General features: G+C 36.9%; 1 protein-coding gene across 2 annotated transcripts in view; it reads left to right on the top strand.

Moving 5' to 3' along the window:
• Positions 1 to 25,571, top strand: part of LOC128878174 (insulin gene enhancer protein ISL-1) — a 67,174-nt gene that overhangs the window by 3,807 nt on the left and 37,796 nt on the right. Inside the window, exons 1-2 of one of the 2 annotated variants that reach the window (XM_054126160.1) lie at positions 15,208 to 15,273; positions 15,445 to 15,506. The exons of the other annotated variant lie outside the window; for it this stretch is intronic. Of the exons in view, the coding sequence (XP_053982135.1) occupies positions 15,464 to 15,506 (43 nt within the window). The 5' untranslated portion in view covers positions 15,208 to 15,273; positions 15,445 to 15,463. Of the gene's footprint in view, positions 1 to 15,207; positions 15,274 to 15,444; positions 15,507 to 25,571 lie in introns of those variants that run through there. 2 annotated transcript variants of the gene reach the window in all.

Below are 25,571 nucleotides of genomic sequence, written 5' to 3'. Positions count from 1 at the left end.
ACACGTCACTCTAAACTCATGTTTTAAGCGAGGGGAGCTTATCTTAGCGATCGTAGCTGCCTTTACCGAAGCGGCGACTTTGTAGTGTCTATTCCAAGAACGAAATTGATTACTGTTGGTTACAGACATTCGATGTTCCGGATTAGGTTTAAGATTACTTTAAAATCGGTTCAGAACTGTTCGGGATCAGCCACCATTTTGCATTGCTTGGCGCCATTTTCTTGTTCACTTTTGCCGGTAAAATTTGACCTTCTGAGGTTTAGGCGTTAGAGAAATGTCATGTTCGATGCTATTATACCTCGATATGTTAAATTCATTTGTTCCAATACCAGTATAAACATTTAGATCTAATACTTTTCTCTATAACAAATACTAAATATTATCCAACTTTTCAATAATCCTTTACCCCTATGTTTCCAAAAATATGAGAACAGAATGACCCGACCAACGTTCGCCAACGCTCCCCAACGTTCGCCAACGCTCGCCACTAGTTTACAAAAGAAACAAACAAAAAATGTACATTCAATGCCACAATTCTTTTCTTATGTATTTTGGCCTATTAAACTCGAAAATCGCAATGAAAAATTTTTCTATGGATAGGTTTGTTTTATATGAATTTTTGAATTTTTCTTCGATTTTTCTCTGAGTTGCATTCATATTTTAGGCCATATCTTGAGGTAGAAACGTCCGATTGGGTCGCGCAAGGTGCCATATTAAAGGTAATCAAATTTCCAAAATTGCATCTAACACTATTTTCCAATCGGTTCAATAGTTTAAGTGTGACAGGACAATATATATGAGAAACTTCCATATTTCGGCTAAAATAGAACACAAAAATTTCTTCCATCGCTTTTAGCAGGCCAAAGTACATAGGAAAAAAATTGTGGCATTGAATGCACATTTTGGCTGTAAACTAGTGTAATTCTTTTTAAATTTTCGAACCCGGCTCCGAGAAGTAGCCATTTCTTCCATCTCCATTCCCCTCGAACGTAGAACTGTGAATTCGTAGATCGGACGAGATTATTCAGAACGATCCACGTCAATCCATTTCATTCCGGATCCAATAAATTGTTTTGGTCAAACATTAAAGCTATTACGAGACATGATAGTCGAGGGAAATTGCAGAAAATGGCAGCGGAGGCAGATCTGCGTCGGTGAATATTTTATGCACGGCACCGCGGAAACGCAATAATCGGGTCGCGCAAGGTGGCGCGTTCGCTGGCTCGCGTTCGTGCCAAAATTTGTGGAAAATGTTCTAATTGATGGATTCACGTTGATCCAATATCGCGATATTATACGTCGATAAACGAGTCCGTCGTTGAACGACGATGGGATTTGCTGAAACGCGTTCGTAATCTTGGGTCTTTGACGATTGTCTCGGCATCTTTCGTCATTATCCATCGCTTGTTCTCGAATAAACACGTCAGCTTTATTCGTAAATTTACGGTTTAGTTGTAAATTCGATTATAAATTAGACTTTGTAAACCAATCTTTTCAAAGCAAAGGAATGAGTCTGCAATGTTTATTCGTTGTTCGCGAATAACATGCAGAGAGAGGAGACGAATGAAAATTCATTGTATCGGAATTGATTTGTTTCGAGTTCATTTTAATTTATCTGACAAATAATGTCAAATAATGTGTGAAGATAAAGTAATATCACGAATGAATTTACAATCTTCATTTTTTATTCACGAATAACATGCAAAGAGCAGATATAAATGAAAATTCATTTTATTGGAATTTATATGTTTCCATATTCATTTGAACGTAACTGTGTCTGACGATAGTAACGTGTGAAGACAACGCAACATCACGAATGTATCTGCAATATTTGTTCGTTATTCGCAAATAACATGCAAAAGCAAACACGAATAAAAATTCGTTGTATCGAAATTCACTTGTTTTCGAGTTCATTTCAATTTAACTGTGTCCGACAAATAATGTGTAAACACAAAGTAATATCACGAATGAATCTACAATCATCATTCGTTATTCGCGAATAACATGCAAAGTGCAGACAAATAACTCATTCTATTGGAATTTATACATTTCGAAATTCATTTCAATTAAAATTTGTCCGGCAATAACAACGTGCGAAAACAATAATAATGACCACCGAGAAGAACCGAGATAATCGGTCCCGAACAAGTATCGAAGGATGTAGAACTCTCAGCATGATCGCAACAAATTTCTGCCGACGGCTGTCGCCTCGTGTTTTCCTCGATCTAACTGCGGGCCAATAAACGCGAATACAGGTTCCTCCGAATTTAATGCCCTCTGTTACCGCAAAAGGAAAGATATTTCGCGGCCATAATGGATGTACTTTGAATAACCCATGGCGTCGCGATGAGTCGTCTCATGAAACTACAATCTCATCTAATAATTAACGATCGAATCTGATTTGTTTCTTTAATCACCATCGGAGTACATATCTTCTTCAAAGGAATATCAATTCTTATGACTAGACTGCGGATCTTTATGTAAAATAAAATCTTCGCGAACGTGCGTACAAAAATTGAACCTAAATAGGAATTTATTTTATTCTACAAATATTGTAACATGGACTTTACTTTCAATCTTTTTTATATTCTCGAATATTGTTTGCATTTTGTAGGTTTTTGCACATTCAAATTTATTATAAATGCATAAAGATCCACAGTTTACTTATGACATTTTTTTTCGACAAAAAATTAAAAACCCAACTGCCTATCGGAGATAGAAAAAAAATGTTCTAACAAAAGTTAAACAGTTTTTAATACCCAACAAGATTCGTTAATACTTTTTTCCTCTATCTCTAACCCTTTCCGAGTGGCAACCCGAGGGACAAAGTTCGCAGGGTAATTACACTTCTCCAACTCGAGGTATCGCAGTTTCTATTGGAGATAGAAAAAAAATGTTCTAACAAAAGTTGAACAGTTTTTGATACCCAACAAGATTCGTTAATACTTTTTTCCTCTATCTCTAACCGTTTCCGAGTCGCAACCCGAGAAACAAAGTTTGCATGGCGATTACACCCCTCGGAGTCGAAGTATCACAGTTGAACAAAAATACGTGACTATTATTTTTGGCTGTTCTACAATCCCACGTAGTTTCATCCGTGTCGGACTCTCCTTTTAAAATGCCAGCTTCCCCCGCAAACCCCTCGCACGTGCTTCCCCGAATCAGATAATTCGCCAACACGATCTCCCGTCGCCATAGAATATTCAGTAGCGTACAACGATTCGACGATAACTTTCTATCGATGAACGTTGCCCGCTGTTACGGCGGCTAGTTTAACACGCATTTTCCGTGTTTGCCGAACGATCGTGGACCCCGTAGATCGATCGTAATTACGACGCCCGTGACGCTAATATCCACGATCGTTTATCTCGCGCAATTATTACGCCGTTACTTCGTTTATGAATAAGGCAACGGCGCGGATCCGACTGCTATTTCTTCGCACCGTTTGGGGCAGTAGTTTAGAAACTTTGCTGAAGGCACCCTTCTTGGGGAAAAGACATTTTCTTGGTCGAGGCATGTAGGTGGAAAATAAAAGTACAATGTATAGTAGTTGGAGAATCTAAGGAAAGATAAAATTTTGAGGTTGATATAAGGTTGAGAAACCATGTCTTTTAATTTTAATTTAGATGATGAAGAAATGTGTTAGTAGTGCATTTTATTTTACGTATATTTTAATTTGGTCAGGGTTAAGTTTAGTTGAGTTTGGTTTGGTGTTGTGTTACTACTATTAATTTTTTGTTTGAAGCCTTAAGAAACCCTGTCTTTTAATTTTAATTTAGACGACGAACAAATCTGTCAATAATGCATTTTCTTTTCACTCATATTTAATTCGTTCAGGGTTAAGTTTGGTTGAATTTGGTTTGGTGTTGTGTTACTACTATTCATTTTTTGTTTGAGATCTTGAGAAACCATGTCTTTCAATTTTAATTTAGATGATGAAATAATATGTTAATAAAATGCATTTTCTTTTCATGTATATTTTAATTCGTTCAGGAATAAGTTTGATCGAATTTGGTTTGGTGTTGTGTAGCTACTATTAATTTTTTATTGGTCACCATGTCTTCTAATTTTAATTTAGATGATGAAAAAATGTGGTAATAATGCATTTTCTTTTCATGTATATTTTAATTTATTCAGGGTTAAGTTTGGTTGAATTTGGTTTGGTGTTGTGTAGCTACTATGAGGTAGATATCATTTCTTCTTTTTTTTTTTTAATAAAATGTTCGCTAACCGAGGAATGGGAAAGGTTTCTGGTTGGATTATTCCCATTGCTCGGCTAAAATCGCCGCGAGACGGAGACGAAGAAAACGAGACAGGGTCGGTCGCGTTTGATTTCGAAAAACTATTTAGAGCAGCCCCGAAGACCGCGGTCTTAGTTCGAATTCCACGAATTCGCTTCATTTGTTTCTACTTAACAGCCGAATAGCCAGTCGCCGAATCGGTCCATGGGTGCAATCAAAAATAAACTCAAGCGAATCCGGCTCGCCACCTCGTCCGATTCTAATAGCGATGATTTTCGAAATGCTGCGAAACGGTGGGTCGACGAGAGCTTCTAAAAGTTTTTGGATACTTTGCTTATCGCACGGGGGAACCTGAGAATCTAATAAGATGAATTTTCTGATTGGGTGAGGTTAGGTGGCGAGGGTCAGGGAGTCTAACCTGTGAGGAAGTCCATTTTTGGAATTTTTAACGTGGAAAGTATTTAATTTGGGAAGTTTGGATTTTAGTACATGAATGTGTACACTTTGAAGGGTGTTTTGTAAAATTTTAGAGATGAATGGATACACACGCTCGAAGTATATTGAGAGACTGGAGTAAGTAAGACAGAAGATCGAAAGGGCTGAGAATCTAACCTACAAAAAAATCGATTTTTAGAATTTGTAACGTGGAAACTATCTAATCTAGAAAGTTCAAACTTAAGTACATGAATGTGTACACTTTTAAATCTATTTTCTAACATTTTAAAACTGAATAGATACACATCTCGAAGTATAGTATGAGACAGGAGTAAGTAAGATAGAAGATCGAAAGGATTAAGAATCTAACGAGTCCACTAACAGGCCCAGGACGAAGCGCTCCCTTCCTTCTCTCCTTTATCGCTCTCTCTCCACAGCCACCACAAAACAATTGTCTTCAAGTGGCCCCAGAAATAGAGATCCACCTCAGTTCAATCTGAGGAACGATCAGGAGACCAGGCGATAGATATTCTGCACGACCCATCCTTTCGTTAAAAAACCATTCGTTCGAGATCTGTCTGGCTACTCGAGCAAAACGTGTCGGTGCAACGTCGTGCATAAATCACGAGCTGCCTACAATATCGAATGGGACTTCTTCCAATAGTTCCGATTGATTGATTACTCGATAAATTGACGTAAGATCGGTATGTGAATCTTCCATCGTGAAAACCAGGATTGGATTATCGTCAACTATTCCTGGCTTGTACATTTGCGATCAATTTTCGACGGTGTTGAGGAATAGCAGGTGGATGGTCTTTAATCAACTTGGAATTAATTCATTATTCTATGGCTGGAAGATGTTAGGTAAATTGCATTTGGAGGGATGAAGATGACTGTTTCCAAGAAAGGTGTTCCAGAAGATTGGAGAGGATTTCTTTGGAGGGAATTTATACACCCTCTGTCGCAAAACTAACCGGAATGACTCTAGTTTAATAAATGCAGTGGCGCCATCTACAAATGGCCGTTTGTTTTATGATTTTTCGTCAATTTTTACTAACCTCTGAAAGTTTTACGACATATTGTTCACTAGATGCCAAGATACACCCTCTGTCGCAAAACTAACCGGAACGGCTCTAGTTTAATAAATGGAGTAGCGCCATCTACTAATGGCCGATTGTTTCATGATTTTTCGTCAATTTTTATTAACCTCTGAAGGTTTCGTGAAATTTCGTTTATTAGAAGCCAAGATACACATTTAAATGACAGTGGTTGATATACGTTCGTCGAAAAATGAATAACGAGCAAATAATCAACATTAGATTCTGTGTTAAAAACGGTAAAAGACGATGAAAGGAAACCGCTTTGCATCAATTGAAGATATTCAACAAACAATGACGAGCAATATCAACAACATTTCAATCACGGACATAAAAAAGTCATTTGTTGCACTTTTTGAACGTGCGAAGCGTTGTATTTCGGCGGAGGCAGAATATTTTGAATAAACAAAATGATTATGTCTATTTCTAATTAGTTCTGTTATTTTTCAAGCCATTCCGGTTAGTTCTGGGACAGAGGATCTACAGGGTGTCCCAGAACGTAGCTAACACGATTCTGAACAACAATTTCCTTTGCAAAAATATCGGTGGGGGCTTCATTTTTGAATTATTAATGAAAAACCACGAACCAATCACGCGCGCTGATTACGCTCACAACGCGAAAGTTTGAATTCGTTAATTGTCTTACAAATTAAAGTTATATTAAACAATCATAATACTGTGGCGTCTGTTATTTAGAAGGTCCACATCAACCCAACAGTAATAAATCGGAATCCTGGATTCAGCGAATCCGCAGCAGCGGCAGGAGCAAAGTACGTTCGCGGCAATTGCCACCGAGCGAAATGCAGCTTGAGTTGGTATTAATTAACGGCTCATACATTTGCATGATTAGAGCCTGAGAGTTACGCGGTATCAGCATTCCGTGCACCGAAAACAACCACGACATTAATGGCGGGATTCCTCTTTCTCTCTCTCTCAGTCGTTCCTCCGCGCGTATAATTTCGCCCGACGTCAGCTTTAAATATTTAAATAACCGCCTATCTCTGGACTCCCTCTTTTCATTCGCGTACAGAGAGTAACGCGAGCTTCGATGAATCGCGGGGGAAAGATGTGTTATTATAGCGATCCACGAGCCACGATCGAATCGGATAGAATCGAGGCGTAGGCGCAACAGGGTTAGCTAATCTCAGCAGGACGTTATTCTAGCTCCAATGGTGTTCTATTATATATCCGGTAGGAGTTGGCATTACTATCCATTAGCAGTGCGAAGAAGCGTGCAGGTGACAAAGCGGTAATTGGAGAACACAGGGTTTTACAAAATCTCAGCAATTATTGGATGTTTTGACAGACGAAATTATTTTTAGAGTGAAAATGCAATGTTTGAATTTATTAAGACATTCGTTGCTAGGCAAATTTAAACCGTTTTGAGTAGCGTTAATGTGCATACTGTTTGACTAGGTTTGAAGCTAGATTTTTGTTGGATACTATCATGCGAGAGGCTGCGGATAACAACATTCTATAATTTACAACTAAAAATTCAATTAATGGTTATTTTAAGTCTCATGGTGAGGAATGTGATGAAATTGTTAATGGATATGCTGTCTAAGCGGAAATACTGTCTGAGTAGGTTTGGAGTAGTTGTTGGTGGAGGCGGGAATATTGAATACTGTTAATGTATATAATGGCGGGAATATTGAATACTGTTAGAATATTAAGAAACGCGTATTTTAATTTTTATCTGAATTCTGATAAAAATAGTACTGTTGTGGTAATGAATTAATTCGTAATGAAAAATTGTGGTAATCTACAGCTTTCGTAACAAGCATCTTTTGAAGACAAAAATTTACGTTACGTCTAAAGAGCTAAAATTTACTCTAGACCAATGAATATTACTTTGAAATACACGATAGCAAAAGAATTATAATGAAGATGAATACTAATATAAAATTCAGAATTGAAATTAGTCGAGATCATAAAAACTACATACCAAAATAATATTTAATGCAAATTTCACTTCTTAAACTATACTTTTACACTACTGTTTCAAACGTACCAGGAGTTTTTACATTTAACCCTCACAAACCTGATTTTCCAATTAAAAAAGATATCAATGTATCTATTAGTTGAACAATTTTCCCAGCTGACGTTTATTTTTTTAACTCTTGCTCGAAAGAACATTACGCAATAGCAACATACATACAGCCAAATATGAAAAACAAACCAATTGCAAGTGTACAATTCGATTTAAAAATCCTGTATCAAATTTGAAAATTAGTGCATTTAAAGGGTTAACAATATAAATATATTCATTGATTTTTCCTCTGCATTTTCCATATTCAGAAAGTTTCCTCGTCCTTAAATAAACTGCTCGAAATAAAGATTTCTGATCCATAATCACCGGTAATTTACAGGATTGGAGTTGTTTAAAGAATCATAAGAAATTACGTGCAATTATGATATGTAATCGTAACGTCGGTCGGGACTATTTTTATATAGCTTCAAGTGCATCGTTATTTCGGACACGCAGACAGACGTATACGAGCAATGCGTCTATATTTTGACAAAGTTAAAATAGAGTCACGTGTAGGCAGGACGTAATGCAATAGTATTTATTATTGTTCCCGCAGTAAAAATAAGTCGCAAAGCGTCGAACAATCGATTCTTTCACGGCAAATGCACCTAAGTGAATTAAACAAATGGCGATTATTCATTTCCGATTCTCTCTTCGAATCCTCGGTTCGACTTCAAACGAAATTTTATTTAGTTACACGCGTCCGTAAGATAAAATCGATCCACTACTCTCGCCATCTAGTCACGCTCGATAGATTTCCAGAAATATATATTCGCGATTCTTATCGCAGGTTTACAAATCCGCATTTGCATCCGCACTGGTCGGAGTATTGCTTACAAATACTCGGTAGCACCTTTCACTTCACTTGTTGCAATTAATTCTCGTGATAGAGGCAATGTGCCAAAACACACTTCGAACTTGTTCTAATAAATCGCTTCGTGTCGCAGTCGCTATCGCGCACATTTCATTTTCCTTGTACGACGATTCCTTATCGACGATCCCACGGATGCCCTTCCAATGAGCGTGGAAGATATATTTCTTGGATATGTGTAGAATCATTTTTAATTTTTATTTGTAGGTTTGTTTATTTGTAGGGGGTTTAGTTTTATATGGTCACTGTTGAGGATGTTTGAATTATACGCAAACTGCATTAAGCAAATTTTAGTTTATAGGTAGGTGTAGGCACAACGCATTAGTTTGGAGGAAAATTGACGAAGGCAGTGATTAATAATAAAAATTAACTTCTATTTAGTGATTGATGTAATTGAACAATAGTTACAATTTTACTCTTGGGCCTACCAAATTCCACGCAAACTGACCTAAACAAATTTTAATTTATAGATTTGTATTGAAGCAACCCCTTGGTTATTTGGAAAAAAATTGACGAAGGCATTGATTACTATGATGATAAAAACTCATTTTTTTCACTCATTAAAACATTAAAATTAGGTGGTCTAAATTTTCTGAAATTCAAATACTAGATGTTAAGACAAAATATGGAATTAAAAATGCATTTTGAAATGGAATGCTACAAAATATTGCAGAGTTGCTTAAAACATTAAAATTAAGCGGTCCAAATTTTCTAAAATTCAAGTACTAGATGTTAAAATATATAAAATACAAAATATGGAATACATACATATATACAAAATATGGAATAAAAAATGCATTTGAAATGGAATACTACAAAATATTACAGAGTTGCTTAAAACATTAAAATTAGGTGATCCAAATTCTCTAAAATTTAAATACTACATTTTAAAACAAAACGTGGAACTCTGCATTTTGAAATGGAATAACAAAAAATATTGGAGAGTTATTTAGAATATTAAAATAAGGTGATCCTCTCCCTCTCTAAAATTCAAATATTAGGTATTAAAATAAAGCATGGAATCCTATATTCCGAAACAGAATATTAAATATTATTCTCTTAAAATGATATAAAATATCGGATTGTATATACAAAACGCCTTAGTTGTTTGAAGAAAAATAGACGAAGGCATTGTTTAACAATAAAAATTAATTTCTATTCACTGATCAATATAATTAAACCATAGCTGCTCCATTTACAGCTACATAGGTTTAGGATACGCTACTCTCCATAGTTTCGACACAACGTCTTGGTTGTTTGGTGAAACGAGACGAAGGCATTGATTAACATTAAAAGCAAGACCCCTGTAGCGAGACACTGATAGATGTCTACGTGCGCCGATAGAAAAAGGAGCCGGGTCTAATTCAATTGCAGGCCGCCGTTCCGCAAACACTCATGATAATTCAATCAAGCTCACCCCATCGAGTTATACCCATTCCTCCCTCGGAAGCAACCCCCGTCCGACCAAGAATCCCGTAGGAACACTACAGAGGGTGGAAACGGCTTATAATCTCCGTACGAGAACATCTGCACTCTAATCGGCTGATGATTTCCACCTAAACCTTCGTTCGTCTCTCTCCAACCACCCCTGAGTGTCCCCTGGACACACACGGCACCCTTCGTCGGTAAATCATGCGGCTGTCCATGAAAATTTCGATCGAGTGCTCGGGGCGTTTAAGATAAACATTAATAATAATATTTTAGTAGAGAAATTTACGAGAATGGTATTTAAAATTCTATTTCGAAATATAGGATAATATTTGAATTTTAGAGAAATTGGATCACCTAGTTTTAATGTTTTAAACAAATCTGCAATACACTTTAATATTCCATTTTAAAATGCATTTTTAATTCCACATTTTGTCTTAACATCTAGTACTTGAATTTTAGAAAATTTAGACCACCTAATTTCAATGTTTTAATGAGTGAATAAAATTGAATTTTTATTATAATATTAATCAATGCTTTCGTCAAATTTTCTTCAAACGACCACGGCGTTGTGCCTACACCTACCTATAAACTAAAATTTGTTTGAGTCAGTTTGCGTGGAATTTGGTACCCCCAAGAGTAAAATTATAACTGTAATTTAATTATATTAAACAACCCCGCAATATTCTATAATATTCAATCTCAAAATGCAGAATTTCATGTTTTATTTTATAATATCTACTATTTAAATTTTATAGAATTTCAACCACCTAATTTTAATATTTTAAACACTTCTGTGATTAACTTATATACACCGTTTAAATTTATTATTATACACGCAAGTTTTTCGTGTAGTAGCCTCAAGGAAAAATTTTCGTCGAATTCTTTTAGAAAGTTCGCTGCTTTGTCGGCGCGTCAATAATTCTCGCACATAATCCTGCCTTCTTTCGGACACGATGGCGTCTGTATCGAATGAAATTGTCTGACGAGGTGACGAAACCCAACGAATAACACGATAATTTGTCTTCTCCGTGCGATTTCGAAAGCCATTAGTATCCAGGAGAATCAATTTTCTTCGTGGCGTCCGATAAATCAATTCATCAAGAGAACGAATTATATTTGTGATTAAATTTTAAAACATCTTAGTACTCTCGTAATATTTACTGAGAAGTTCGTGCTGGTTCATAAATAAATAAATAAATAAATAAATAAAATATCGTTTCAGTATTCATTTACTTAATAGACGTAAAGCAGATATTATCTCACTTCCAACTGTTAATAGAATGCTTTTTGTACGGTTCAAGTAAATGGGAATAATTGAAAGCGATGCGGTCGATTAGAAAAAATTATCGATAAGAGTTTAAGTTGACACTGTTGACTCTATTACGATAACAAAACACTTCTATTAATTTTACCATTGTTACGGAATATTGAATTCTATCTGCTATGAAAACACTCGTGAAAAATTAAAGTACTATATCAATTTACAACTAAACGTCTCTATCACGGGCATTTAAAAGAACAGACGCCTCGGTACGTGATAATTGCGAGTACAAATAAAATACGCGAACGAGTAAGTGGCGAGGTGTGGCTGAAAACGTTGCAGTTAAAACCTAACCTCAAAGTTCGCGAATGGCGGAGGAAATACCGAAATCAAATTTGTTCTGAATGAAGAGAATGAAAAGTTAATCGTGACGAGGGTTCGAAATCGATGACGAGGTTCCTGTCAGTTATCGTACAGTTAGTCAATTCGTCGTGCCGATAACAAACGATGTTATCGGGCCCTCGATACGAGGAACGCTCTTCTCCTACGGAGCGGCGTGCCTTTGATCTATGGAAAGCACTGATTTATTTTTCGGCATTAGTAATACTCGAAGGATGTTTTCGATCGCTGATAACCGTGTGTGCCGACTGATTACGCATCGCAGAGTCGGTGAATATCGTGTTTTTCCATATCTGAATTACGTCACTGAAAACGCCGAAAACGTCGTCACCGAAATCGCCGATTAATAGCGAACGATCTTACCGTTCCGCTATTAATCATGCGATTCGTGCTGTTCCTAGATTTTCAAAGATTGCACATACGTTACTCCAAAATGGAGCTGCACGGTCGTTTCCATTGCTGGTGTGAGTGGAGAAAAATAGACTGTGAATCCTGTGTAAGAGACGCAGGTCTATTTGAAATAGTTCATTTGAGATACATAAAATCGGGTAACGGAGGATTATCATTTTTAGCCATTCTGAGTTTCATTAGGAATGTTACAGAAATCAGTTATATGTGCTGGTGAGAATGTTGAATTTTATTTATGTAAAGAGACGAGCAAAAGTTGTTAGAAAGTGAACGTCAAATAAAAAGAAAAAAACAATGGAAATATTTCGAAGCTATGTAAACTTAGTGTTAATGAGGTTATGCACAGTGGTTTAGAGTCTTAGAATTACACAAAGATAGACTAGTGGCATTTGGACCTGATCTTGCGCCTCTTAGACAGGATACAATACATTTTCTACTTTTAATGCTTGGGATACTAAAGGGTTGGGTACTCAAACTTTCGTAAACCCAGCGTTGATCACATCATGCATAGTGCTTTAGAATCTTGGAATTACTCAAAGATGGGCTGGTGGTATTTGGATTTGAGCTCGCGTCTCTTAGACAGGGTATAATGGATTTTCTCCTTTTAATGCTTGAGATATCAAAGGTTTAGTTACTCAAATCTCCGTAAACCTAGCATTAATGAGCTTATGCACATCGTTTTAGAGTTTTCGAATGATACAAAAATTCTTAGACAGGTTACAATGCATTTTCTCCTTTTAATGCTTGAGATATCGAAGGTTTAGTTACTCAAATCTCCGTAAACCTAGCATTAATGAGCTTAGGCACAGCATTTTAGAGTTTTCGAATGATACAAAAATTAAGTTAGTGGCCTAAGCCTGAACTCGCGCCTCTTAGACAGGATACGCTGCATTTTCAAGCACCAATAAACAATAATCTCCTAATGGCTCATTCTCCTCCGTCTATTATATCAAAAGCTGCAATTTTTGTAAACAGAAATACCTTGAAAACAACCTACTATCATACACCTATGAAATCCATAATTTCTAAAATTTTGAAAAATCCTTGAAACACATTTAAGCATCACTAAAGCCTGCGAGGCTATTCCATTTAACATTCGATTTCCCGTTGAATAACCCCTGAAATATTAAAGAGTTACTTATACCAAATCCTTCCACTCATTTCTCCAGACTCTTTTCTTCAAAAAGATTCCATTTCACATTTTTGCTCTTCAAACCCAGTCAATTCCTAAAAACACAAGTCTCGGTGCTCCCCTCGCAATAATTCGAAATCGAGAATAGTTAGTTGATAATCGAGGAAGAGCAATTTCAGGGCGAGCATGAATGTGGGTTTAGGCTTATAGCGGGCCTAGACGGACAACGGTACGAAACGGAAGAACAGTGGTCCGGGCTCGTTAAACCGAACTAATGACGGGGACCATATCGATTCCGTATCGTAAACCCGAAGCCTGGCGCCGGCGTTAGGGCCCCGGAAAGCTCGGTTTACAATCGTCGCGAAGAAGGTCGTGGCTGTGACAGGAGTCTCATGGGGTCTTCTGGACATCGTTCTCCCGAAAGCCGGCCAAATGGCCCCCAACGATAACCGTCAGTTGTAAAACCGTGTCGGAGTACTGGTCGATGAGCCTTCGTCAAGGTCTGCTTCTTGTCTGCGACGCTAATTTCTTAGGAGAATCAGGAAACCCCTCATCGAATGCCACTATGTAACGATGCAACGTCGAGAGTGAAACTGCTGTGAAACTAAACCTTTGATATCCCAAGTATTCAAAGTAGAAATTGCATTTTACCCTGTCTAAGAGGCGCAAGCTCAGGCCCAGGCCACTAACTTAATTTTGGTGTCATTCGAAAACTCTAAAACGATATGCATAAGCTCATTAATGGAGGTTTACGGAGGTTTGAGTAACTAAACCTTTAATATCTCAAGCATTAAAAGTTGAGAATCCATTATACCCTGTCTAAGAGACGCGAGCTCAAATCCAAATACCACTAGTCTATCTTTGAGTAATTCCAAAATTCTAAAGCATTATGCATGATGTAATCAACGCTGGGTTTACGAAAGTTTGAATACCTAACCCTTTGGTATCCCAAGCATTAAAAGGTAAAAATGCATTTTACCCTGTCTAAGAGGCGCAAGCTCAGGCCCAGGTCACTAACTTTATTTTTGTGTCATTCGAAAACTCTAAAACGCTGTGCATAAGCTTATTAATGCTAAGTTTACGAAAGTTTGAGTATCCAACCCTTTAGTATCCTAAGCATTAAAAGTAGAAAATGGATTGTACCCTGTCTAAGAGGCGCAAGGTCAGGTCCAAATGCCACTAGTCTATCTTTGAGTAATTCCAAGACTCTAAGGCACTGTGCATAAGCTCATTAATGCTAGGTTTACGGAAGTTTGAGTAAATAAAGCTTTGATATCTCAAGCATTCAAAGTTGAAAATGTATTGTCCACTGTCTAAGAGGCGCGTGGTATCCACCACTTCATAAAAAGATAGCCATCTTTGATATTCTCAATGAAATTTTATTATAGACCCTTGGAATTTTTCAAAATTCTTCAGTAAGAGTCTTATTAATCAAATAGCAATATTTCGTCTACTTGTTTCTGTACGTGTCATGGCCAGGACCTAGCGTCATTTAAACATACAGAATAACCATACAATTTATCGTGAAACCTATCAACGTGTTCATTTGTAACTATTTTTACAAATTTAAATTTACTATTTGTACAAGATTAAATTACAGGTCGTAAAGACACTTTCTTCAATTATTTAGAAAATATTTCACGTGATACTAAACCTATAATACATGAAATACTAAATTAAAACAATAAATTCTACATAATTTATATATTATGAACAAGAACTATACACATTAGTTAGAAAACGATCATTTGAGCGATCCGTGGTAAATTCAATGTTAAATCGAAGTCTTCGACACGTTAGCCTTGCTAAATCGTCGAACTAATTTCTTATATTATTGTATTTAGCCCGTGTTTACCTCATAATGTTTCTCTGGCTCGGTTTGACATTGTCGATCAGTTTCGAACAGGTATTCAGACATTGCGCCTCGCGGTATTCGGCTGTAATTCTAACAACACTTATCCGAAGTAAAGTAAGAATATTATTATAATCATTGTAAAATGTGTTTAACATACATTACGTATGTATTCTAAATATTGTGTGACATAAATGCATAAAACTCGCAGTCTAATTATAAGATACTTAACATGAAGCCAATATTGTTGTTCTTCGACACTAACTCGATTTCTTCTTTTTGTTTCAGGTAAGTCGACTTAACATTGATGAATCCACAACTTTCTTTCCAAAAGAAATTGTCCATCATAGGTATTTATCATAATTACTCATTGATAAAAGAGACATATTAGATTATCTCATAAGTATGCATCTTCCTAATCACGTACAGTAATTCCCATAAATATTCGTACCTCCTGTTTCTATTAAAAAAATCCGTCTAAATCAAATTATAACCCTGATATTTTCAAATAAATATTTCATTATTAATATGTACACGACTAAACTTCACTGTTATTTAATTTAGAATGATTTCTTTAATTGACATAGAAGGTACGAATATTTATGAGACAGTACTTGAATTAATAAAAATGGAAACTCGTTATTTTTGAGACACTATGCTAACAAACTAAACACTCCTATCGATTCATTAATTACCAATCCATTAATGATGAATAAAATAGCTTTTCCAAAAGGAGCTTCTGGTAGATTATTTCCTATTAAATAATAATCTTACGTGAGCATTAGCAAATTCCTTCCTCTCACATATCGCATGCTTTGCGCAATAAAGACGTTAAACAATCAATTTTAATAAACGAAATACCAATCCGTTCGATGGTATTTGCATTTCAATTTTGAACGAATTCTCTGCTCACATGAAACTAGCTAAATTAATGAATTAGCTAAATTATAAAGCGATATCAGCAATGTTACATTCTATTTTCAATATACGCTTGAAAGTTAACGTTCGATAGTAAAACGTTTCATAGTATTCGTTAACATTTTGTTACATTCTTGCTTGGATTTCATTACCCTCGAATCGCAGTCTAAAGCTACTTTTCAAAAGCCATAATTTCGTTATTGCAAAAGTGTTTTAACCTCCGCGAGCGTAACATTAAAACCACTTTAACCTCTTCATTTTATGCGCCGTGGACTATGTGCAAATTGTAATTAAAATATTATAGTCGGCGTGAACGAGAATCTCCGGAAAATCTAATAATCTTAATTTAGTAAAAATTAAGCGCCTCGACGAAATATTACAAATAAATAATATTTTATATAGAATAAGTTATTCGCGATCAAACGTTCTCGAAAGTGGAATGGAATAGACTTCAAAGGCTAGGGAATTCCATCGTATTGACTTCGAACAAAGTAGGGACGCGAGTACAAATTTTCCTTTCAATATTTATAAGCGCGACGTGGGTGGACCAGCGCGAATCTTTCCGCTCGAACCGATCCTAATCGTTACGTGTTCCGACTGCGATTTATCCCCTCTGCTTCACTCCACGTCGAGGATTCAACAGTGCATAACTATGCAGCCGACGTGTTAACCAGGTGGACAAGAAAGCGCCAGTTTTTTCGATCGGTGTTCCTACACAGTCGCCTCGCGAGCAACCTCCTTTCTTAAATAGAGAATTTTATCTGGGAAAAAGTGAAACACGTATACGATTGGGTTTGCTGTGATTGCTTCGTGGTTCTTTTTGTTGAGAGATGAGTACCATTCAATTGGTCTTTGAAGAAAGCGTTTGTAATTATAATGGTGTAATATAGTCTGGAGATGTTGGAAAAGAGATTTTCACTTTGTTTGGAGAATTATTTTACAAGGGTATTATTTTATACGAGGTAGAGGATATTTTTTGACAGGACTTCTTTTGAAGAAAACATTCCTGGTGTTGATAATGGTGGTTTAATGTAGTCTGGGGCTGCTGGAAAAGGGATTTGCAATTTGTTTCGAGTACCATTTTACTCAGGAGCCATTTTATTTGAGATAGGTACCATTTTTCGATTGGGCTTCTTTCAAAGCAAACATTCTTATTGTTAATAATGGTGATTTTATAGTGCCATTTTATATGAGTTAGATGCCATTTTTCGATTGCTTCCTTCGAGAAAAACCACTTCTACTGTTGATAATAGCATAACATAGTCCGACACTCCTGGCAAACATATTTCCAATTTGTCTTGAGTACCATTTTACTCAGGTCCCGTAGAAATGACCACCACAAATATTCTCATGTATAGTTTATAAATTTCTAAATTAAACTCTCTTCATAATTAAACGCAGACAATCTATATTGCGGTCAATATTGATATCTATCAAACCTAGTGGCAATGAAGTCTGTGTCGATCCTTCCCTTTTACTCAGGTGCCATTTTACATGAGCATCAAGCATTTTACTATTTTCCTCATGCACCAACTTACTCGAGTACCATTACATTCCTGGACAATCTTCCTAAGATATCAAAATATATCTCACATCAACATAACAAATTAACTTTAACAGACCAAACCTACCACACTCATACCAAATGACCATTTTAAAAATTTATACATATCTCATGCACAATATACAAATTGTATACAATTATTTCATCTAATATTGAATTCACTACCATATAAATTATTTTCCAATATTAAATATTAAGATTGGATAAATTTATAAATTTATAGACATATATTTCCAATATGTAATATTTCCAATATTAAAAAATCTGTCTCTAAAGACCACTCATGTCGACCAATCCCAGCAGAAACACGTAATAAATAAAATATCGACAACATTGGTGTTAAAATTCCCTCTCACACAAATATGCACGAATTATCTAAACACTCTCAGCACTCGTGTTGTAGGTAAAATAAAGAGCGCAAACGGTTTGCAACACTAATTTCAAATCGATTGCGACCGTGTGCGATCGACCTAAGAGTGTTTGAGTTCGAAGTCAGATGACAAAATCGCTGTTATTGTTCTTCTATCCGACTACAACATATCCAAATTCCATCAAAATCTGAGATGTCAAAAAGTGTCCAGAAAGGCCACGAGTGCTTCAAATGCACAGTCCACCATCCCCGGAGTCCAGTTCAGAGTCTCCCGCCATTTTCACCGATCTCAGCCCTGTTTCAAATCGACGTAACGGGTGATCATTTCGTCCAGGTCGCGCGTCAATGTATAAATACAACCTTTCCGCGATCGAGCAGGGTGGGAGACATTCGATTCGAGGAACCGAGCCGCGGTCACACGAATTAGAACCTGCTCGGGCGACACCGGGGCGCCGGGTGGACGCAAAGGAATGCCAGCCGGACTGATAAAAGCCACGGGCAACACCTACATAAATTTCGGCCGGGGATATCTAAGGACGACCTTTCGTTCATTTAAGCATACATCCTAAATTTAGTGCCGGCCACGGTGCTGTATCGGCCTCCACGGATACGGGAGGCGCCCGGTTTGCGTGCAGGAGCTCGTTGCTCCGTCGCGACGCCAGCTTTCGTTCGGATGCGTTATCAGTCCTTGCCCTTATTATTCCGGGAAAACTTCTCCGGAGCCGCGTCCTGGTGCCTCGTGGTAACGCACGTGACGGGGATCGGGGATGGTTTAAATCGGAGACGGTTTAAATCGGTTTAAATCGGCACGTTGAACTCGGTTTGGCTGGCGATCTTCTTGGCTTGCGAAGGAAAGAAATATGGAGGACAATAGAGAGGATAATCTCGTGTGGAAATTTCTACGAGGTTCAAATTTTGTGACGAAACAACTGAGTCATTACACACGAAATCGGATAATTTCTGATATCTCAGATTTTGACGGAATTTGGATATGTTGTAGTTGGATGGAAGGATAATAACAACGATTTTGTCATCTGATTTCGAACTCAAACACTCTTAGGACGATCGCACACGGTCGCAATCGATTTGAAATTAGTGTTGCAAAGCGTTCGCGCTCTTTGTTTTACCTACACACTCCACTATCTTTGTTTTACCTAGATCTACAGTCGCATGAAACTATGTAGTTTCAGAGTGGTTTGAAACTGATTAGTTGCGCCCGGGTGCAATCGGTTGAGGTTCAAATTTTGTCACGAAACAAATGAGTCATTGCACGCGAAATCGGATAATTTTTGACATCTCAGATTTTGACGGAATTTGGATATATTGTGTAGTCGGATAGAAGAACAATTACAACGATTTTGTCATCTGACTTCGAACTCAAACACCTTTATTTGCTATTGCACTTATCTTATTCGTTATTTTTGCGACCTAGGGTTTTTTTTCAAACTTCATATTTTTGTTAGCCAACCCTAACCCAATCAAGAAAAACCGAGTTGGACTCGCGGGGATTCGAACCCGATTCTCAAGCGTGGTAGTCTACTACACTACACTACACACTGCTCCACTGTCCGCCCCGGATATATTGCAGTCTTTAATGATATTTGAACGTATCTCCTCTACAAATTATAGAATCTAACATTTGTTTTAGTATTTAATTTTTTAATCTTAGCAAATTCACGAATCCTATACAGATTTATTTTCCTTGGTGCCTCACCTTCGAAATAAATTTCTCTGGTTCCTTAATGAAAAGTCCTGTCACCCCAAAACTGGAAAACGTCCGTTTTCTTAATTCTTTGCAATGCGAATTTTCTGATTTCGGTATGCTTATGTCGAACCTCCCTCGACATAAGACCGTGGAAATTTAATTTTATACTACTTTTACAATTTGTGATTGTACCTTCAAATTTGTCCTTTCAATATTTTACAGCAGAGAGACAATTTCAATGCACATCGTTCTTTATTGGTCGCCAGTTATTCTAAATATTTGTACGTCAAAGGCTTTGATGCCATTATCTAGAATTGAAATTTCATTTTCCGATGGTCTTACAAGGAACTAGCAACAGCTAGTAAATATTGATAATAAATATTACAAATACTAAATTTAAATCAAGTGTGAGCTAAATTTAAAAGTTCACATTTTTAACTTTTGTTCAAAAGAACAGTGTGCAGTGGTAACATATGCACGGCTAAATATTAAAAACAAACCATATTCTATTGTAATAAATCGTTTATTATAATGTTTCTAATTAACCCTTAGAAGTCTGATTTTCCAAATTAAATTTAAAAAAATATCAATCTATTTATTATTTGAATAATTTTGACAGCAGACATTTACTGTTTTAACTTTTGTTTAAAAGAGCATTGTGCAGTGGTAACATACATACAGCCGAATATGAAAAACGAATCAATTGCAAGTGTTCTCGAAAGGTTGGAAATATTTTAAAGTGGTAATAAGAGAATAACAAGGAATAATATAAGGAAGGAGTAATAAATCCTTTATTATACCATTTCTAATTACGATTGCACTGGCGGATTGTAAGACGCGATAAAGTAATTCGCGATGTAGCATGCAACACAAGTTAATCGCTATAACGAATCGTGAAATGGACGATTGAAAAGTGCGGGGCAAGTAGCAAGACGAATTATGTAGCAACTTTACCATTATCATTTCACGTCGCTTCAATTAACTCCCATCAGGAGATATCATCGGTACACCTGTTCCATCTCAAGACATTTGTACTTGCGTGCATTTTAAGCTGCATCTTATTACCATACCCCTCTTTGTGCGTTGACTGCTGCGTAAATATTACTGACAGGTACACAACCTCCCTCGAACGGTAGTTTAAATCATTCCTGCTGTCCACTTCGAAGGATTCATATAAATCCCGAGAAGTGATTCTTTAGGTGAAAAGAAATGGAAATGTACTTTAGCATTTTGTAATACGAAGCTTGATTAAAGAGATATACTCAATTGAAAATTGGTCTTGCGACAGCAGCGCCATTTGTGGATTGATCAGCTGATCGCTGCGTCTATACATTCAAGAGCTTAAATTCCTTGCATTTCTATATAAAAGGAACGGTTTCCATGAAACTTGGCAAACAAGAGTATTTGAAGTCCTTGATTCCAAATCTGAACTCGAAATTTAGAAATTCAACATGATGGCTCCAATATGGCGGAATAAAATTAAAAAGAGCCAGTAGAAAACTAAACAAAACCGTTCCTTTCGAAAGGTTCCCAAGAAACTTGGTACACAAGAGTATTTGAAGTCCTTGATTCCAAACCTGAATTCGAAATTTAGAAATTTAACATGGTGGATCCAATATGGTGGAACAAAATGAAAAAGAGACAGTAGAAAACTAAACAAAACCGTTCCTTTCGAACGGTTTCCATGAAACGTGGCATACAAGAGTATTTGAAGTCCTTGATTCCAAACCTGAACTCGAAATTTAGAAATTTAACATGGTGGATCCAATATGGCGGAACAAAATGAAAAAGAGTCAGTAGAAAACTAAACAAAACCGTTCCTTTCGAACGGCTTCCATGAAACGTGGCATACAAGAGTATTTGAAGTCCTTGATTCCAAACCTAAATTCGAGCTTTAGAAATTCAACATGGCGGCTCCAATATGGCGGTATAAAATGAAAAAGAGACAGTAGAAAAGTAAACAAAACCGTTCCTTTCGAACGGTTTCCATGAAACTTGGCACGCAAGACTATTTGAAGTCCTTGATCCCAAATCTGAACTCGAAATTGAGAAATTCAAATTTTGCAATACGAAGCTTGATTAAAGATATACTTAATTGAAAATTGGTCTTGAGACAGCAGCGCCATTTGTACATCGATCAGCTGATCGCTGTGTCTATACACTCGAGAGCTTAAATTCCTCGTATTTCTATATAAAAGTATTAGATTGCAAAATGGAAAAGAATATTTCAAGTCGAATTTACTCGCTTTGGTTAATTGCACAACAATTTAATTCCAGAAATATACTCAATTGAAAATTGCCAAGCGACAGCAGCACCACTTGTACATTCATCAGCTGATCGCTGTATCTACACACCCAAAATCTTAAACCCATCATATCTTCATACATAACCATCCTATCGCAAAATGGAAAAGAATTTTTCCATCCCAATTCACTCGTTCTACTTAATTCCACAATAGTCAAAGCTTCTCTTAAAGTCGTCGTCGTTGAACACATCCAAGATAAATATCTCCGCTCAACCTTCATGTTCTCTAAAACTTTGAGTGCACATAGATAAACTTATCATTGACACACGAACAAAATTACAAGATAATACCAAAAGTACTTTCCATGAAACGCGTCTTCATTCAAGAACGTTGACGCTTAAACCAAAAAGTAACAAAGGCACATCTAAGAGGGTCTAAGAAAGACAGAGAAAGAAGCCGTTCTCAGAAGTAACGCGAGGTGTACTAGAGAATCAAGTTAGATTTGGAGTTCCAGACGGGTCTATCCCGTCTAAGAGGGTCTTCGGAACTCTCGCGAGAATTTTGAACAATGACCCATGGCAGAACGTCTCCGACTATTAAACTCGAAAATGAGGGGTCCGGGATTACCCGCTGCTAGAAGGTAGACACACGCGCGTTTATAAATGATATTCAACGGACGCATTTTACATCCATGGCGTACACGGGGCATCCTTAGCCGTGGCTCGAGGTACCCGGACCCCGGACTCGCAACTTGTAAGGTGCATTCCCGATCCAGCTACGAAACCGGCCCGGGTCACACAAAAAAAGGGAAATAATTAGCGGAGGTGTTAATGAAATACCAAACGAACGCCGTGGGACACCGGGTCGGCGCCTCTGAACTGCCAACCAGACATCCTCGACACAGTCCACGGCGCCGTTTTCTTTTCCTCGTCCTTCTGCGCCGCTGCAACCACCGCTCCTAACGTATCTCCTTGTTTTCTGCTCTCTCCCTCCCTCCTCACTCTTCCCTTCCCTTCTTTCATCCCTCCTTATTCCTCTGCTCTGCCCCGCGTTTCCGCCTTGCCTTGGCGCGTCTTATCCGACACTTTTAACTCTTCTCCCTGATTTTTTGACTTTCGAAGAATGCGTTCGGCTCTGTCTTCGGTTCGAGGGACGCTGGGTAAGCAATCCTCCTAGATCTCTAGATGCAGTATGAGGGTTTACGGGGTCTTTTGACGTTGGGAGGATAGGTGTACTCGATTTGGGGATAAATAAAGTATTGGTGAGTTTGTGTGGGGTCTTCTTTTAGGGTAGGATGATTGTTTGGTGGTAGAAGTGGGAATTCCGTGTTTAAGAGGCGCATGGTTCAATTTAACGAAGTGGTAGGGAATATAGTTGATATTGTTAATGAAGTTTTATTGTTAATGAAATTTTATTTTATTTGTTACCTTTAACATAAAAACTACTGATAGTTATTTGTATCCACTTCCGGTTATTTGTTACTAGCAGCGAATATTCCCTGTCTAAGAGGCGCATGGTCTCTTCCAATTCGTAAAGAAATGGCTATCTTTGATATTCTCAATGAAATTTTATTATATGGAATGATGGAGTAATTTGTTACTAGCAGCCAGAATTCTCTGTCTAAGAGGCGCATGGCCTTCACACCTTCGTTAAAGGTAGCCATTTTTGATATTCTCAATAAAATTTTATTTTAGGCTCTTGGAATTTTGGAGTAAGAGATTTATTAATAAAATAGCAATTTTCGTCTACTCGTTTCTGTAAGTGTCATGGCCAGGACCTAACGTCACATATAGATGATCTTTGAGATGCTCTGACACAGGGCTTCTTAAACTTTTTTCATTGACCCCATTTATGATTGTGAGTTTTTTCATAACCCAAAAAATATAATATAAAGGTATGTAAGTATTTTGTGATGATTTATTGAGTAGGTAACAATATATGTCACATATACATATGAAAAAATATAATCTTAGAATTTGTGCAAAAACATATAAAAATATAAAATTAAAAATGGCACAAAAAGTTGTACAATTGTATTTATTATAGTTACAAAAATGATATAACCTCGTTTTCATCGAAACTAAATTTTCTGTAATAACATGGATAAAAGAGAATATTAAAGAGAATATTAAATATTTTACATTAAAATCATTAAACCTATCAATATTTATTTCTATCTATTTCCGGTTATTTGTTACTAGCAACGACAATTCCCTGTCTAAGAGGCACATGGCCCTCACCACTTCTTAAAAAGATGGCCATCTTTGATATTCTCAATGAAATTTCTATTGTAGACCCTTAGAATCTTCCAAAACTTTTACTTCAATAAGACTCTTACTAATCAAATACCAATTTTTCGTATAAACATGCTAAACATGTGGTTATTACATTACCGCGTCTCATTCGACTCTTTTAACTACATTTCTTTCTTTCTTTCTTTCTTTCTTTATTCTTGCATCAGCTTGCAAGCTAGTACCGACCACTGCGAGTTACATGTCCATCATTTATATACAAACACGACTCATAATATAATTAAAACAAATACGCAATGCCTTATGATTAAAATACCTAATTCTAACATCTATCAAATAATCATAAACGCTATTCAGCATTAAACGTATATTAGAACGTTTTAGCAACTTATAGTGTCTCTTCTTAACTCTAACTCTTCCTTCTATTTCTGTGGAAATTTTTGTCCCTTCTAAACAAGATACAATTCTTTTTAACTCTTCTCCCTGATTTTTTGATCCCTGAATGTTTGTCCTTCTTTCAGGGAATTGAGTCTTGATATTGCGTTGACGATTGACGATTTATTACTCCTTGTTTGTCTAGTATAACGTAGCTGAGGTTCCTGTGACGAATGCGCGACGTTGGTAGGCAGATATATATATATATATTATGATACCCGATATACGGTTACCGAGCTGCTAATCAAACATTCTTATTCGTGACTTCTTTTTCGTCGCTCTTTTACGGCAACGCGCTACCTAAGATCCCTCGTCCTCTCCCCCTCCACGTTACGGTATCTTTTCTGGCTTCACTCTCGTCCTCTTACTCTATTTATGTCCCGTTTTTCTTTTTCTTTCTTTTTTTTACTCTTGTACGCCTCTTCTCCGTCTTATCTACCTGCTCTAAATTCAGGATTTTTTATGCCCGTCGTCCTACCGTCAAGGGTTATCCATCGTTTTACATGAGTACGCGCTTCTCGGAAGCGTGGATTATAAAGCGAAACGCGTCTCAATCGGGGCCTCGGTGTGCCGGTTCCTTTTTTCAAATGGGAGCAAAATGTCCACTGCCATAAAGCTCGCGTAAAATTTCGTGTCTGTGTGTCCGTGATCTCTCTATAACGTTTGGTGTACCCGTGCAATTCGAATGGAATTTATTTCAGCAGCTTCAGATTTGGTCGAAAGCGTTCGTTTCATGATTTCAGAAACTTGAGAGGAGTAAGGTTGTCCAAGGTACTTGAACTTCAAATTCAATTACTCCGATGAAATAAAATAATTGAATTTGGAATTATTATTACCTTCATCCATCCTAAGTGGAATTCTTCCTAAATTGTCCAAGGTAATTAAACTTAAAATTCAATTACTGTAATTAGATTAAATAATTAAA

The sequence above is a fragment of the Hylaeus volcanicus genome, chromosome 6, assembly GCF_026283585.1.
Source record: "Hylaeus volcanicus isolate JK05 chromosome 6, UHH_iyHylVolc1.0_haploid, whole genome shotgun sequence".
Classification (NCBI taxonomy): domain Eukaryota; kingdom Metazoa; phylum Arthropoda; class Insecta; order Hymenoptera; family Colletidae; genus Hylaeus; species Hylaeus volcanicus.
Note: the sequence above shows the minus strand (reverse complement) of the source record. Positions and strands in the feature narration are given on the sequence as shown.